The sequence below is a fragment of the Rhinolophus ferrumequinum genome, chromosome 11, assembly GCF_004115265.2.
Source record: "Rhinolophus ferrumequinum isolate MPI-CBG mRhiFer1 chromosome 11, mRhiFer1_v1.p, whole genome shotgun sequence".
NCBI classification, from domain to species: Eukaryota; Metazoa; Chordata; class Mammalia; order Chiroptera; family Rhinolophidae; genus Rhinolophus; species Rhinolophus ferrumequinum.
In genome coordinates this window covers 13,837,002-13,854,426 of record NC_046294.1, presented here as the reverse complement: position 1 = coordinate 13,854,426, position 17,425 = coordinate 13,837,002, and the positions used below count along the sequence as shown (strand labels likewise).

General features: G+C 51.3%; 1 protein-coding gene across 4 annotated transcripts; it reads right to left on the bottom strand.

Annotated features, from left to right (window-relative positions):
• Positions 1-417: 417 nt before the first annotated feature.
• On the bottom strand, positions 418-15,740 carry SPI1 (Spi-1 proto-oncogene). Of its 4 annotated transcripts, none has more exons than XM_033119519.1 (5): positions 15,444-15,740; positions 12,372-12,471; positions 2,749-2,990; positions 1,732-1,894; positions 418-1,369 (listed from the first exon to the last, which is right to left on the bottom strand). In XM_033119519.1, exons 1-5 carry the CDS (start codon positions 15,486-15,488, stop codon positions 1,050-1,052), a joined length of 870 nt encoding a protein of 289 aa, XP_032975410.1. In that variant the 5' UTR covers positions 15,489-15,740; the 3' UTR covers positions 418-1,049. The 4 variants fall into 4 exon arrangements, with proteins under 4 accessions (XP_032975410.1, XP_032975411.1, XP_032975412.1 ...); XM_033119520.1 differs by having other exon boundaries at positions 419-1,369; positions 12,372-12,468; positions 15,444-15,738; XM_033119521.1 differs by having other exon boundaries at positions 421-1,369; positions 2,749-2,936; positions 15,444-15,733.
• Positions 15,741-17,425: the final 1,685 nt, after the last annotated feature.

Genomic DNA, 17,425 nt, shown 5'->3' with positions numbered 1-17,425 from the left:
AAGAGGTTCGCCTGTGTCTAGGGTCCTGCTCACATGGATTCTGTGAGGACACTTCGTGGCCCACCAGAGCTCGGGGGCTTAATTCCTGCTCCCCACCATACTGAACAGGCCGATTCCAGACATGGGCAGCCTCCTACCTCACACTGATGCGACAGCCCATGTGGGATGGGATCTGGTGTTCCCCTCACCAGCTGTGTGAACTTGGACAAACTACTTGACCTCTACGAGCCTCAGTTTCACAGTCTGTAAAATGGGATGATATTAGACTTCACTTCTCAAGGTTGACATGTAATAAATGGCCAGAAAACCCAGTGTTGTTGCCCTTATTATCTTCATCATCATTGGGGGCGTAACCTAGAGATTCTGAGTTTAAGCCTCATTGAGGCTTTAAAAAAATATATATTTTCCAGGTCTGGAGGGCTTTTTAATGATTTATTCCCCTAATAATAACTGAAGACTCCTTCTTTCCACCAGGTCTAACTCCTGGTCGGGCACTGTGTGTCATTTGTCCTCGTGTCCCCAGCATCCAAACATTGGGTAGGGTCTTCAGTAAATGCCCGATGGACAAATGAGAAAAAGAGAGATCACACAGGAGGCCCAGACAAGGTGCAGAAACAATTTTAAGAGATTCTCTGTGCTGCAAAAGGACGCACAGAGAATAACTTTAATGATGTTGTTCTTTGGAGAAGCTAATGGGGGGTAGGTGTGGGAAGGGGGCGATGCTTAAAAAGGTAGGTTCGATTTACACAGATATGGTGAGTTCGAACTCCCCAGGAAGCCCTCTGGTTGTACTAAGCAAGGCTGACCCTGTCCTGGGGTCACATGCCAAGCTGCCTTCTGGAGGCTGGGCTGGAGTCCTGGTGGGAGGCGAAGCAGGGATGGGGGTCGGGGGCTTGGAGGAGAGGGGAGGGGCAACGAGGCGAGGCCTGGCCCGCCACAGTCCTACCCTGGCCCCTGGGAGCTTCACTCCCTGTGTCCGGCTGGGTGAGGGGTTAATGCTATGGCCAGCGGGGAGGCCTGGCGGGCCCAGCGGGTGTGCGGGCCAGGGCTCAGTGGGGCGGGTGGCGCCGCTCGGCCAGGCCCCCGCGGCCCAGCACCTCCCCGCTGAACTGGTAGGTGAGCTTCTTCTTGACCTTCTTGACCTCGCCCGTCTTGCCGTAGTTGCGCAGGGCGCGAGCCATCTTCTGGTAGGTCATCTTCTTGCGGTTGCCCTTCTGGATGCCCCAGCGGTGTGCCAGCGCCTCTTTGTGCTTGGACGAGAACTGGAAGGTGCCCTTGTCCTTGTCCACCCACCAGATGCTGTCCTTCATGTCGCCGCTGCGCAGCAGGTCGAGCAGGAACTGGTACAGGCGGATCTTCTTCTTGCTGCCTGTGGCGGGAGGTGGGGTGGTCAGCGCCCCAGCATGGGGACCCATGCCCACCACCCCATGGAGAGCCACGGGGGGGGACCGCCCCCCCACCCCATGCCTGGCACACACACTCACACTCACACCCACTCACACACAGCACAGACAGGGACAACACGCATACACACGTGCTCACAGACACACACGTAGGTATAAGCGGTCACAGACGCCACCACAAAACACGTGTGAACACACACATTGGCAAACAGTCTCACACACACACACTCGGCTCTGCAGTATGACTGTTGCATTAGTTGGCCATGTCTGGGGTGGGCATGGGTCACACATATGGCTAGGGTTGGCGCTGGAGCTGGGTTCCCCCTACCTGTTTCTCCATGCAGGAGGCCAGGCCCTGGCTCCAGGCCTTCGGCCTCCCCATCAGATACCTCCAGCGGGGGGCTTTGCCGCTCGCCCTCCTCCTCATCCGAGCTGGGCTGGGCCGGGGACAGGGAGGGGTATGGAAGGCACATACGGGGTAGGTAGGGGACCTGGAAAGGTGGGGGGAAGAGAGTTGAGGTCAGTGAGGGGCGTTTAAAGCTCAGAGCTCTGGGGCGGGTGTCAGTGGGGTGAGAGAAGGTGGAGTGCTGAGGGCGGGGAGGTCAGCAGGGCCAGAAGGATTTGAAAGCAGGCTGGGAAATTGGAGGCCAGGCAGGTTACCACACACAGGTGCAGGTCCTGAGGATAGGAATGCTGAAATCCTGCCAAGCTGGGGCCCGTGGTTCAGGGGCGAGAGGCCCAGGGAAGGGGCCCCATTTGCTTGCATGCACAAAGTGCCTATGGACTAGCAGTGGCCCTGGGGTGAGAAGTGGGGGTGAGGTGGGGCCTATGAGTTAGGTATCAGAGTGAATGGGGTTTAACAAGTGGGTGATGAGTGAGTGATGGGACAGTAGAGGTCAATGAAGGATGACAGAGGTCAGTGGAATCAGGATTAGAGTGGGTGGGGCTGAGGAGGGCCAATAAAGGAGGGCAGGAAGGAGATGGAGGGGCCAAGACAGGTCAGGGGAGGTCAGTGCGTGTCTTGGATGCCAGATCCATGAGGGGCCGGTAAATGGGGGTTGCAGCCAGTGCGGGTCAGGAGGGCCCGCGACAAAGCCATTGGAGTCGGGCAGATCAGTGTGGGGGGTGGGAATTATCTAGGCTCTGTCCATTGTGGGGGCAAGAAGAGATAAGGGGCGTGGGGTCATGAGGTCAGTCGGAGGGTCAGGAGGAGCCGTTGGGGCTCCGGCCGCCGTTGACACCGTGGAGCAGGAAGTCGAGTTGAGTAAGAGCCTGTGTCAGCTTCCTGTGAAGCCCGGGCCTCACCACAGGCCCAGGACGCCATTGTGCCGGCGGACACACAAACCTGGTGGCCGAGGCCGGCGTGGGTGGGAGCCATGGGGGTGTCGAGCACATGCATCTGCTCCAGCTCCATGTGACGGTAGAGCTGCTGCAGCTGCGGGGGCTGCACGCTCTGCAGCTCCGTGAAGTGGTTCTCGGCGAAGCTCTCAAACTCGCTGTGCACGTGGTGCGGGTGGAAATCCCAATAATGGTCTGCAGGGGGCGGCCAGGCAGTAAGGGGTGAGTCCCGGAGTGAGCAGGGCAGGACTGGTTAGAGTAATTTAAAAAATAAGAATGCTAGGCCTATGGGGCTATTACCAAGGGCCAGGCTGGGCTACAAGGAAATGTTAGTCATCTCCCCACCCAGCTTATTATTTGACGACCCCATTTGATAGATGAGGATCCTGAGGCTTGGAGGGGCTGCCTATGTAATATGTTCACGGTCAAAGGCCTCGTAAGTGGCGGAGCCGGGACCCAGGCCTGAAGCAAAGCCTGCTTACTCAACAACTTTTCCTTTCTGCCTCTCATGTGGCCACTAAGACACAGGCTTTCGAATCCTGACACTACCATTTACTGCCTATGCGACCTCAGACACATGCATGGACCTCTCTGGCCTCAGTTGACTCACCTGTAAAATGGAGATAACAGTTATCAGGATACCAATGAGTTCACATTTGTAAAACTCCTCGCCTCAGAATAGGCCCTTGGGGAAGGTTGGTTCCCCAACCTTAAGATCCCCTTAAGACCTCCCTGTGGTTCCTGAGCTGACTGCCTGCCCACAGTCACGTGCACATGGCCTTGTCACATGGCCAAGGTGTGTGACTGCAAAGTCACAAGGCTGACATTCCTCACACACCAGAACTAGTCCAGGCTCATGGTGCTACCCCTTCAGAGCCATGACCTTGGGCAGCTGCATCTGTGTTCCAGTGAGGTTGCTAGGACCCGAAGTTTTCCTGGAAACTCCCCCATGGGTGCTTTCAGAGTCTGTGGTAGGGTGGATTCAGGTTTGGGAACAGCCACATGCCACTGAGAGCCCTGTCTTGGGACTTGGGCGGGTCTTCAACACGGTTCCTCTGGGCACCTTTTCCAGGAACAAAACTGCCACATGTCTAAGGACTTCCTGGTTACAATTTTGGGTCCAAAAGACATGGTGATAAAGTGACAAGAGGGATTTTCTCAGGGACCCAAACAGGGAGTGTACAAGGGGACCTGCAGGGGGACCACCAACAGCCTAAATGCCCGTGTGTGTGCATGTGCGTGTGTGTGCGTGTGTGTGTGCACGTGTGTGTGTATCTTCTTTCTTTTTCTCTCACACAAGCATTTACCCACTCACACATCCCTAAGAAATGACGTGGGGTTTTTTGGCTCTGGACTGGTGATCAGAAAACTCGCTTTCTAATCCTGCTCTGTGGTGGCTTTGTCGCATGACTTTAGACAAAACATTTTATTTCCCTGAGCCTCTAAATGTTGGAGACCCAGGCAGGCAGTAACTGATGTCCTGTCCACATGTGAAATCATTTCCTGAAGGAATGAATGAACCCTATTCTCTTAAGAATTCTCACTGACTCTCCTGCACTAAATTATCTGAGCCTGAAAGGAAGACAAAACAACACTTAATTTGCACTTTTATCTTGCAGTGAGTGCATGAGATCCAGAATCTCTCCACTTGCTGTCAGAGAGTTGGCTGTCCTTTAGAGGTGGGCCTTTGGGGGTTCTGGGATTTGGTGAGCACATCCAGGTACCTCTTTAGCTATAGCTCCACCCTCCGGCCCCACTCCTGGCCCTTCCCATTTCTGCCTTCCCCTGCTCAGGCAGAAGCGCCCAGATCTTCTTAGAATGCCTCATCAATCCTGCCCAGCAAGTCCCCATCCTCACACCCACCCAGTTCGGGCTGGGAGGGCCCTGAGTGCATGCAGCTCTCCAGGTGTGGGGTGAGGGCCCCTGAGTGACCCTTCCCTCCTGCTCCTCACCGCTATTCTAGCTCTGCCTGAGACGCATGGGCTCATTCTGGTGGTCCCAGCCTGAGGCCAGCATTTCCCAAAGCAGGTCACAGTAGGCTTTCATCAGAGTCACTTATGGGGCTGAAAAAGCCTGCAGATTTTGGGGCCCACCAGAGACTCACTGGATCAGAAGCACTGAGAGGGGAGCTGGAATCGAGATTCCTTTGCTCACTGAAGTTCTGGAACCCTGCCCCAGGGCCCCCTGAAAGCTGCAACAGAGACTCTTGAGCTACAATGAAGGTTTCAAAAGGCCCAATGGAAACCTTGCCTTTACCCTTAATATGGGCGCTCAAACAATTGTGTAATAAATGCTGTCTGGTAGGCAGAGATGGGGCCCTCTGAAGGAACACAATACGTACAAGGAGTCCTTCCTCGTGCAAAGGTCAGCACTCCTGGGATCTTTGGACCTCATTTCTGGATAACTGGTCATGAATGAATTGCTTTATCCCTTTTTGTCCCTTCAATGGGCCACCCAGGCCATCCCGCAATGTATGTCTCCTTAGCACGACTCTCTGCTCCTCAAAAGAATATAATGTCATCTGCATTTCTGGAAATAGCTCTGGACCCTCTTTTCTAGAGTTTGTTAGGTACCCAACACATAGTAGGTCTCAAACAATATTTGATTAAATGACCAGTGAAAGTTAACTTTTAATGTGTTTTTTAATGTTACCAGGCACTTTGCTAAGTACTTAATCCATATTATCTCATTTAACCCTCACCTTAACTCTGGGTGGCCACTATCGTATAATCTTTCTTTTGCACATGAGGAAACTCTGACTCAAAGAGATTAAGTCCCTTGTTCATAGGCAGTCATCGGTAGAGCCAAGATCCAAACCTACCTGTGACGCCAGGGCCTGAACTCTTACCACGCTACCATGCCATCTCTGAGGAAAAAGACGGTTCATGGAAGTGTTAAGTAAGACCCATGGCGACAAAGAGACTTTACTGACCGCTCTTATCCATCTTTCTATCTACCATCATCCACCCACCCCTCATCCATCATCCATCATCCATCCTTCATCCACTCATCGTCTATTAGGTTGGTGCAAAAGTAATTGTGGTTTAAAAGGTTAAAAACAATTGCAAAAACCACAATTACTTTTGCACCAACCTAATATTATCCATCCATCATCCAGCCAGCAATGACCGATTCATCTAAATTTCTTATTTCCTCCCTCTAAACCAGCTCCCAATCTGAGACCAAAGTCCTACCCACACATCCCTATTCTTACTCAGTTTTTTTTTTTGGTGTCACTAATACCTGTATGTCACCGGGACAAAAATAAAATGATATTCAAAACAACCCCCTACACACAAAATTCAAGCCTTAAGTGTTATTCATTTGACCTTATCTCCTCAGAGCAGAAACCCCAGCCTGAAGCCAGGGCTCCTCCCCCAGGGGAACAGAAGTAAGATCACGACAGAGAAGGAAGATGAGGAATTAAGAAAGCAAGAGCTGAGAAAAAACTTTCTCAGGAAATCACAGATCATTGGACAAGGGCCTGAAGGCCAGCCTCCTGCAAATCGTTCAGAGACAGAAAATGAGGGCCCAGAGCAGACAGCTCCAGGTCTCATGGTCCTTATTACTCTCTACCTTACATCCTAGTTATTAGGGCTTCATATGTTATTTCTCATGTTGCAAAGATACATCTGGCAGGACCTGAGTTGTATTCATTCCACAGCACCTAGTAACGTGCCTAGAATATAAAAGATACCTATATATGTTTATGAGATGGTTAAGTCAGTGGGAGATGGATGGAGGGCTTGGTAGGTGGCGGGAAGGACGATTGGCAAGGGGAACGAGTGGGTGATTAGATTGATGTGTGAATAGTTGACGGATGGTTAGTAGTATGAAAGGATGCAAGAGTATATGGAAAGAGATGGATGGAGAAGAGTCATACTTTGGAACTATAGTTCCTTTATTAATCCCACCATAAATAGCAAATCCTATGAAACCCAGTAGGATGGTTATTATCAAAAAACAGAAAATGACAGGTGTTGGAGAGGATGTGGAGAAATCACAACCCTTGTGCACTGTCGGTGGGAATGTAAAATGGTGCAGCCACTATGGAAAACAGCATGGTTGTTCCTCAAAAAATTAAAAATAAAATTACTATATGATCCAGAAATTCCATTTCTGAGTATATTCCCAAAAGCACTAAAAGCAGGGACTCAAAGAGATATGTAGACACCCATGTTCACAACAGTATTATTCACAATAGCCAAAAGCAACTCTGGTATCCATTGACAGATGAATGGAGAAACAAAATGTGGTCTACGAGTACACTGGAATATTATTCAGTCTTAAAAAGGAAGGAAATTCTGCCACATGCTGCCACATGGATGAACCTTGAGGACATTATGCTAAGTGAAACATGCCAGTCACAAAAGTAAATACTACGATGTATGGTTGCACTCATACGAGATAACTAATGTAGTAAAATTCACAGAAACGGAAAGTAGAATGGTGGTTGCCAGGGGCTGCGGGGAGCGGGTAATGGGGAGTTATCGTTTAATGGGTACATCTTTCAGTCTTGCAAGATGAAAGAGCTATGGAGAAGGGTGATGGAGATGGTTCCACAACAGTGTGAGTGTACTAATGCCACTGAACTGTACATTTAAAGATGGCTAAGATGGTAAATTTTATATTATGTATATTTTACTACAATTAAAATAATAATAATAATAAATAGCAAATTCTATGAGCCCTGCCTTCACAATCTGTGCTGAATCTCTGCATTCCCTTCTGTCTCATTGCCACCACCCTTGTCCAAGCCACCGTCCTCTCTTGCCTGGATTATTCTAATACTTTCCTACTTGTGCTGTCTCCCTCTTCCTAATTTTGCCTCCTCTCCACCTATCTCCACATGGCAGACAAAGTAATCTTTTAAAAAGCTTATTCAGTGCAACCACTAGACATTGGGAGAAGATACTAAAAGCTTCCGGAGTCAAAACAAAGCTAAACAAACAGAAAAAATAAACAAACAAAAAATAGTTTACATTAAAAAAATATGGACATGGAAGGGCATCAGACTTCATAAGAAAAACTCCAGTAACCAGAAGATAACAGAGAAATGCTTTCAAATTTCTAAGGGGAAAAAAATGGTTTTCAACCCAGATTTTTATATACAGCCAAGCTAAGAGCATAGATTAAAGACACAAGGTAAAACTAACAACCACAAAAACTTACCCCCGACACAGCCTTTCTTAGGCGACTATACTGATAAGAATAACAAATCCTTATGTAACATTCACTGTTCTAAGCATTTAACACACAGTCACTCAGTGCAGCAATCCTGTGAAGTAGGTATCATTATGAGAAAGAGACGTGAAGGGGGCCCATGGTCACCCCTGATAGTACTGTGAAGATGGGGTATGAACCCCAACGGCCTGGTTCTATAGTGAGGGCTCTTATCTCCTTGCTACACTGCCCTTCAGAAACACAGGGACGAGAGAACACAGGTACTCAAAGTACGCCACGTGGCTCATCGTGAGTGATGTTCACATGGTCATAACAATGGAAATTCATATACTGATTTAGCAAAAGTTACTATACGGAGAAAGACAAATATATGATCTCACTTCTATGTGCAATCTTTAAAAACAAAAAATTCCAAACTCATAGAAAGAGATCAGATTTGTGGTTGCCAGAGGCAGGGGGTGGGGTGGAGGAATTGGATGAAGGTGGTCAAAAGGTACAAACTTACAGTATAAGATCGGTAAGTCCTGGGGATGTCACGTCCAGCATGGTGACTATAGTTAATACTGCTGTATAGCATATTTGAAGGTTGCTAAGAAAGTAGATCCTAACAGTTCTCATCACAAGGCAAAACAATATTTGTAACTATATGAGGTGATGGATGTTAGCTAAATTTGTAGTAATCATTTCACGATATATATGTGTGTGAGGTCATTATGCTGTTCACCTTAAACTTATACAGCATTGTATGTCAATTATATCAATAAAGCTGGAAAACAAGAAAAACATTACTATCTAATTATCTTGGTATGTGTGGGGAAGTGTGTGTGTGTGTGTGTGTGTGTGTGTGGGTGGGTGTGGGTGTGTGTGTGTATTATGAATGACAAGAGTCAAATTCTCATCTTTCATAGTACAAGTGAGTAGATAATGTCTCAAATTTTAAAATCAAGCTAGATTCATCTCCACCTAGAATATGGAAGCTACTCAATAAATATTTGTAAATGAATAATGTCCTAGGTCTCGATTTCAAGATAGCATGCATACATTTACCTAGCACTGTAATAGAAAGACTGGAAACATAATTTTTAATCTATCTCTGATATACTACATGTGCCGTGTCTATAAGTTTAGGTAAAAAATTGCAAATAGGAGAACAGCGTGATACCATAATTCCACTTTTGAATGGCTAGACTATGCACATGTGTATGCATATGTTTGCAAACATACAGGATTATATATGTAGAATAAAATGTCTGTGAGAATGGACTTAAGGGGCTATCAGTGGGGAGTGAGGTTGGAAAGAGGGAAATGTTTTACTTGATATACTGTTGTATTTTTTAAAAAATTTTTGCAATGAGTATTTGTTACTTTAGTAATTAAAGATTTAAAATGCATTTAGAGTTTTATCAAACACACACACATATACGATGTTATTCAGACCATGTCATTTACCTGCTCAGAACCTTCCAATGCCACCCATTGTGTGTAGGGTAAATCCAAACTCCCGCCATGGCCTCAGGCCCTGTGTGGTCTGCCTCCCTCCAGCTTCATTTTATCTTCACTGCCCATCCCCAAAGTGGCTGGTGACTCCTGCTTTTGTACTTGTGCTCTCTACCTGGGACACCCTACCCCCGCCTGTCTTTGCACGCACATTCCTTCTCTTCACTCAGATTTCCACTCAACTGCCATCCGTGACCACCCAAATTAAAGTAGCCACACACACAGACACACCACATTACATCACTCTGCTTTTCATAGGACTTATGATTACATTCTGCTTACTTGATTGTTTACTATCTCTCTCCTCACTGGAATGTAAGTTCCATGAGAGCAGTGGCCTTGTCTGTCTTGCTTGTCATGGAAGCTCCAGTGCCTGGAACAGGGTCTGGTACACGGCATATAACCAGAGGCTATTTGGTGGATGAGTGGACATGCGGAGTGGACAATAAGTGTTGGACGGATACGTGAGTGGCTGGCTGGTTGACTGTCAGCTGAGTCAGTTGAAAATGACCCAGCTGATCTGTCACAGAGCCCCCTGTGCTTCTCCTGCTCTCCCTGCCTGGGGGGATGCAGTAAAGCTAACATACCATTTCCTGAAAGTTTACTGGCCTGGTACTCAGTACGTTACCTCATACGTTATAGGCATTGCCTCATTTAATCATCAGAACTCTATGCGGTAAGTATTTTCATGTTCTCAGTTTTATAGATGAGGAAACAGGGGCACAGAAAGGTTGTCACTTGCTCCAAGGTTACACACCGGTGAGTGATGGAGCCAGGACTAGACCCAGGCCCAACCTCAATGCCTTTTCATTAAGCCTCGCTGCCTAAAAGTATAGATGCAGGTGACATGCAGGAACCGGTGGAAGGATGTGGGGCGTCTGTACACTTGAGCCTTCAGACAATACCTCCCAGCAGGTATTAGGAAGGGACTGAAAGTATGATGCCCAGATTGACAATGACGGGGTACGGGGACTGGAAGGAATAGGGGCTGGACACGGAAGGCACCGGGGCTTCGTGATCCAAATGACATCTAATCAGGAGTCATTCCTAGAGGCCCACCCCAGATAGAAGGGATCCGCCTGGGCATTGAGCCAGGAAAGTCAAGTGGTGACTCCATCAGCCAGCCCCAGGCCTAGCTCATTTCTAGATGTATGAACAGCACCCACATATTACAGGAGGGAAAAGTGAGTCTTCACTAGACCCAAAGGAAATGCACCCAAGCCCAGTGAAACTGAGAGGGGTCAGGCTCAAGGCTAAAGGAAGCAGTCCCAGGCAGCCCTGAACTTGCTGGGACTCAAGCCATCCTGCTGCCTGGAGCCACCAGGGGGCGCAAGTCCTCAAGCCCAGAGGGCTTGACTGCTCAGGTCCTGACAGCTGGGTGTCTGTGGCCCGTCTCTGGATCATGGAGACCCGCCCTTGATCCTGGCTAAGAGAGCTGGGGATGGAGTTAGATGAGGGAGACCTTCTCCCCTAATTGTCTGGATTTTTCACAGAGAGGGTGCATTTCTTGTACAATTACAAATAAGTTTAAAAGGATGAAAAAGTGGGTGTTCTAAACCCTTTCTAGCCCTGGGGTTCAGAAAGAAGCCTGTGTGTTCCCTGATGTGGCCTTGTGGTGCATCCACCACCTCCTCCCAAGACATGGCTTCTAGGTATGGTCTTTATAATAGTTGCCAGGTGTGAGAAGTGAGGTGAAGCTGTACAAAGTTGGGCATCCAGACGTGAGAGCCCTGAGTAAGGACTCGCAGCATGTGGCACCCCTGGGTGTGGCCATCAGGTGGAGCCTGCCATAGATACGCCTGCAGAATGGAGCTACAGGTGTGACTGGACCCCAGAGGTGGTCTTCAAGTGTGAAACATTCCTCAGCTATGGCACCCAGAGCACCTCTCCCTCTGGGGCTACAGACACCCCAGTATCTGGCCTGCCCAGGTCTTGGAACCCCTGGAGAATGCCCAAATGAGGACCCATTAAACTGGGCCACCTCCCCTTTGGTTCAGGGGTGTCTCCATCAACAAGCCAAGATCCACTTCGGGTGACCTCTCACAGCCCCCTGCCCAGATCCCTGGCACCTAATGCCTCTCTCTCCTCCCCCAATCGAAGCTGGGCCTTGGGGTGGGCAGTTAGGCCTATACAGGATCCCTCAGGCCAGACCCCACTCTCACCCCCACTCCAGCAAACTGAGGGCTTTAGCCACTGCTGAATGAGGGGACCCTCAGAGCCTTTCCTTTAGCTCAGCAGGTCTCAAATTGGAGTTGTTCTGCCCTCCAAGGGGCATTCATCAATGTGTGGAGACATCTTTGGTTGTCGTGACTGGTGGTTCTACTGGCATCTAGTGGGTAGAAACCAGGGACTATGCTAAAAACCCCACAATGTACAGGGCAAGCCTCACAACATAGAATGTTCTGGTTGCACATGTCAGTGGAGGTTGAGAAATGCTGCTAGCCACACACGGCAGGGAACGGGGCTGCACCAACCGTTCAGGGTAAGGAGGTGACAAGAACAGAGAGGAGGAAGGAGGAATCAGGGGGAGGGAAGAGGAAAAAGCACTGGACCTGGAGCAGACAGACCTGGGTTCCCCTGACCAGATGTGCGACCTTGTCCAGTTACTTAGCTCCCTGAGCCTGTTTCCACCTTTGTAAAAAGACCACAAGGATTGGACAAGAAGATAAATGTGGAAGAAGCTGACCTTGGCACACCAAAGATGCTCAATAAAGGGAGGCTGTGGTGTGGGGTGTGGGGGAGCAGGAGTGTGGAGTTTTAGGGTAGTGAATTCACTTCCCCTGGGAACTAGCTTGATCCAATTCTCAGAATTCCAAAGAAGCCCTGGGAATCATTTCTTCTTTTTTCCTCTCTCCAGACCCCAGAAGTCACTTAGGCGCCCAGGCCAGGCTAAGGAAGTTGGGGGAGGGAAGGCAGCTGGGGGGGGGTGGCGTCCTGCTCTGTACTCACCACTGTGGCTTTCTCCATCACTGCTGAGATAGGGGTAATATTCGTGCGTTTGTCGTTGGTACAGATCTGTGTCGTAGGGAACTAGGTCTTCCGATGGCTGCTGAGAGAAGAGGGTGTCAGAACTTGGACTGTGGCAGGGAGACCCCAGCCAGGTTTGCAGCCCCCCAATGTGTTGGGTCCACCCCGCCCTCCCAGACTGAGTGGCTGCATCAGCCTACAGCCCTCTCTCTGGCTGGAACTGGGAGAGTCCACAGAGAGTGGGAGCAGGGACCCAGGACAGCAAGAGCCTTGGCTCCTGCAGAAAAGGGGTGACAGACCCTGGAGGTCAGAGGTCAAAAGAGGACCAGGGCTGAGGAGAGAGCAGGCCTCCCTCCACTCACCCCATCCCTTTCACAGGCACTGCACACACACTCACACCTGTGTGCCCAAGTCCCAGTCTCACATACTCACCTTTTCACCCTCACATTGATGTACCTCCAGTCCTAAAATGTACACATACTCCCCATGACACACTCACACCCACACTCCTACATGGGAACTCACGCCCACACGTCCTCTACACTCGCTCTCACGCTCACTCTAAAGCTCACTCACATTCACACACACTTGTGGTCACACACACCCATTATCCACTCACCCAGTTCACACAGAGACGCGAGGATTAACACAAGTCTCCACATTTGCCTTCAAGCACATTAACCGTGTTAACACTTACATTCATACCCATATCCTTCCACCGTCACTCGTATTCCACTTGCACACTCATCCTCACACCATACATGCTTGTCCTCCTGCCACAGTCTCCACAGCCCCACCCCAAACCCCATTCTCTCTCACGGCCTGTGCCCAGGCCCCAGGCATGTTCAAGGCCACCACGATGACCAATGGCCATTACACTGATGGGTTTTACAGTGTTCACCCAGGTAGGGTTTGGGGGCCACGGGATGGCCAGAGCTTTGATCCTCTCACTCCCCCTCATCCATCCTCCTTCTGACACCCTCACTGGGATCCTCCCTTCTGTTCCTCCCTTCCTTTCTTCTCCTTCTCTTCCTCCCCTCACTCCTCACTCCTCCCTCTACTCCTCACTCCTCCCCCCATTCTTCACTCCTCCCCCCACTCCTCACTCCTCCCCCCACTCCTCAGTCCTCCCCTCACTCTTCCCCCCACTCCTCACTCCTCCCCCACTACTCACTCTTCCCCCCACTCTTCCCCCCTCCCCCCACTCTTCCCCCCTCCCCCCACTCTTCCCCCCACTCCTCACTCCTCCCCCCACTCCTCACTCCTCCCCTCACTCCTCCCCCCACTCCTCACTCTTCCCCCCACTCCTCACTCCTCCCCCCACTCCTCACTCTTCCCCCCACTCCTCACTCCTCCCCCACTCCTCACTCCTCTCCTCACTCCTCCTCCCACTCCTCACTCCTCCCCCCACTCTCCCCCCCACTCCTCACTCCTCCCCCCACTCTCCCCCCCACTCCTCACTCCTCCCCCCACTCCTCACTCCTCCCCTCACTCCTCCCCCCACTCCTCACTCCTCCCTGGCCTCCTCCTGCCCTCCCCCTCCTCACTCACTCACTGGCACAGACACAGGGACATACATACCCAGAGGCTTCCCAGCAGTCATCAGGCCTCTCCCCATCCCACAGTGTGTGCCCAAGGATTGCACAACAGCTACTCTGGCCCTCAGGGGCCAGGACTGCCTTGGGAGCCCAAACTCCCAGGAATACTCAGAGTAGCACCTGGCCTGGGAGAGGGGCCGAAGGGTTTGGTATGGAAGCCCAAGATGTGCTTCCTGCCCTGCTCTCTTTGGCATTCAGGGATTGAGAGGTCAAGGGTCAGAGACAATATTGCCAAACCCCTGGGCCTGTGGCTTTCTTGAGGCAGAGCTGGCTCTTACTGGGACCACCTCTATCACCCCCTGTCTGCCCCCCACCTTCTTGGTCCCAGGTGGGGGAAGGATGGGACAGGGCCAGGTGGGGGGACTAGCTGGTTGGTGGTGTGTCTGGCCCAGTGAGGTGACCAGGAGCCCAACACCGGGTTTCCAGGCAGAGCAGCCCAGCAGAAAGATGTCAGGCCTGGGATGCCTCCCTGGGGCTCTGACGTCCAGCTAGGATGGGCAGGGAAGGGAGCTGCCTCTAGGCCAGGAAAGCTAAATCAGGTGGACAGACCCTGCCAAGCCCTTCCCAGCTTCCCCCAGGGCTCCCTGCCCTTGCTGAGTGGAGATGGGGTGAGGAAAAGGAGAGGGGTCCTCTCCGAGGGGCCTAAGTCTGACACCTGCCTAAGGCTGCAACTGTCACCCAGAGCAGGAACAGTGTGGCTCTGCCCCAGCCTCCTGCCTTATCCTTCCTGAGATGCCCTGTGTCCTGCTTCTTCACCTCCAGCCTCAGCCCCTGCCCTAACTCCAGTCCTGCCTCCAGCCAAGTCTTACCCTGCTTTCTTTTCCCCGACCCCCAGCCCTAGCCCCCACCTTAACCGTAGCCCTAGTCTCGACTCCACTCCTTGCTCCGGCCCAGCCCCTGTCCCTGACTGCCCCAGCCTCTTGGGGACCTGGAGGCCCAAGGCCCAGACCCTTCCGTCAACAATCATGTCAGGGGACCCGGCACAGGGGACCCAGACTTATGGCAGCCTCAGTGTCCAGGAGCACCCAGGCCATGGGCTGACACCTCTGTCCCATTGCCTTCTGCTCCCAAGCCTTTACTGTCCTAAGGACTGGCTTCTCCCCATGCCAATCTCCCCATCTCCTCCTACACCACCTCTCTGCCACCTCCCTCACAGTCCTCAGCCCAGCACCCTGCCCTGGAGCTCCGGCTGCCACCCAAGCCCCATCTATAAATAACTGTTCAGGCCCCACCGATCACAGCCCCACTGTGGGCCCAGCCCTCAGCCCGCCAGGGTACGCTCTGAGGATCCAATGGCCCCCTTGCTGGGTCGCAGGCCAGGAGCTCCAGGGAGGAAACACCAACTTCCCACTGATAGCAAGCCGGCAGAGCAGCCAGTGGGCTGGTGGGCTGCTGGGCAAGCGGGCGGGTGTCCGAGGGCCTCGGGTTGGGCTAATGGAGGAGTCCCAGTACTTACAGGGGGGACGAGGGGAAACCCTTCCATTTTGCACGCCTGTAACATCCAGCCGAGCTCCGAGCCGGTCAGGTCCCCTGCCTCGGTGGGGGCCAGTGCGGAGCCCCTTGAGATGGGGAGCCCCGTCTGGGGCTGGACGGACTCAGGCGGGTGCAGGGCTCAGGCCTGCCCCCTGAGCTACAGGAGCCCTGGGTGAGCCCCCTCCCTTGACATTGAAGGGCCAGCACAAGTTCCTGATTTTATCGAAGGGCCTGCCGCTGGAAGATAGTCCCCTTGGGGTGACATCACCGCCCCAGCCCGTTTGCATAAATCTCTTGCGCTACAGGAAGTCTCTGGCCGACTGGGGCAGGTGGTGCTCCAGGGGCTGGCCTGGGAGGCCATGGGGGCCAGGCCCCCTACCCAGAGGAAGCTGGGACTGTGAGGGGCGGCCTTGGGGGTTGGGGTAGGGAGGAAGAGTGGGAGGGATGAAGGGTAGCTCCACCACAGGGAGGCCTTTGCTGCCCCTGGGGCTCTGCTGAGTCTCTAACCCCTAACCCCACAAATGCTTACTTCTCTTGAGACCCCCCCCCATGTGACCAACAGTCACTTCTTTGGGGTCAGAACTGGAAGGGGTGTCTTGGGGCCTCCAGTTTCTGGGGTCAGCCTGACTGGCTGAAGGCTCTGATACAGCACAGTGCCAGGCCTGGCTCTTCCTGGGCCCGAGGGCCCCCAATGCCTCAGTTCTACCCAGCCAGGGGTGGGCTCCAGGACAGGGTCTTCTGCACAGTGTGCTTCCCCTCCCCCCACGCCAGTCCCTTCACACGGCCTTTCCTTCTACCAAAGGACGGTCCTGGGCTCTTACAGCATCCTCTCAGTTTCCTGAGTACCACTGCTTCTTCCAGACCCCTGGGGGCTCTATTCCCAGCCCAGATTTCTCAGTTTCCCCACCCCTTGACAATGTCTGAGTATCAATCTAGTCTTCCCAGCTTACTAACCTTTCTTGTTTGTCATCATTCATCTATTTTCCCATCCATTTTTCTGTCCATCTATCCATCCATCACATTCATTTATCTATCAGTTTATCCAACTGTCCATTCATTCATTTACCTGTTACTCTATTCATCCACTCACCCATCTGTTTGTCTACTTGTCTATATGTTCATCCCATTCATCTGTTATTAAACCATCAGCCTATATGTCCGTCTATTTATCCAGTGTATATCCAACTATGAATCTGTTCAACCATTGGTCCATTCATCCAGCTACTCATCCATCCACCCATCCATCTCACCATCTGTTTATCCGTGCATCCTGCCAGTATTAATTGAGAAAAGTATTGCACAAGATCCCTGCCTTCAGAGAGCTCCTGATCTAGTCTGAAGGGCAGAGGGATGAATAGAGACATGTTTTGATCCATTGATCTCTAGTGAGTCCACTCTGCTAGGGAAGAACTGCTTGAGCATTCAATTTCCTCTCCTGTGTAGTCTAACCCTTTGCTTTATATCCTCTTCCCACTAAGATTAGCCTGCCTCCTTCCTGTCAGTGGAACCCCAGGCCCCCAACTCTTTCTTCACTGGCAGCAAAGACAGGGGATTCACAGGTCTGGGTTCACCATTAGATCACTTCCATTTTCACTGATTTTTTGCATCTGCACTTGGGACTCTCCAAGGGGTCCAGGTCACAAGTCCCCAAGACTCCCTGGGAACCTGACCCAGGCCCCTCCACAAGTGGTGGGGAGAGGTGGGCTGACTTGGGATCAACTCCATCCCTGCTCTACACTTCTCTGTCAAGAATGCAGAGTCCCAACGAACTAGATGTGTGTGGGGGTGAGTCTGCTCCATAAGAGCCAGGTCCTGCTTGATGTCTTCATTCATTCATTCATTCATTCATTCATTTATTCATTCATTATTGTCTTGGTTTGTTTATATGCTTATTTATCTACTACTTCAATCATTTAATCACTATCTTTTTATTGAGGGTCTTCCATGTGCTAGACACAAAACATG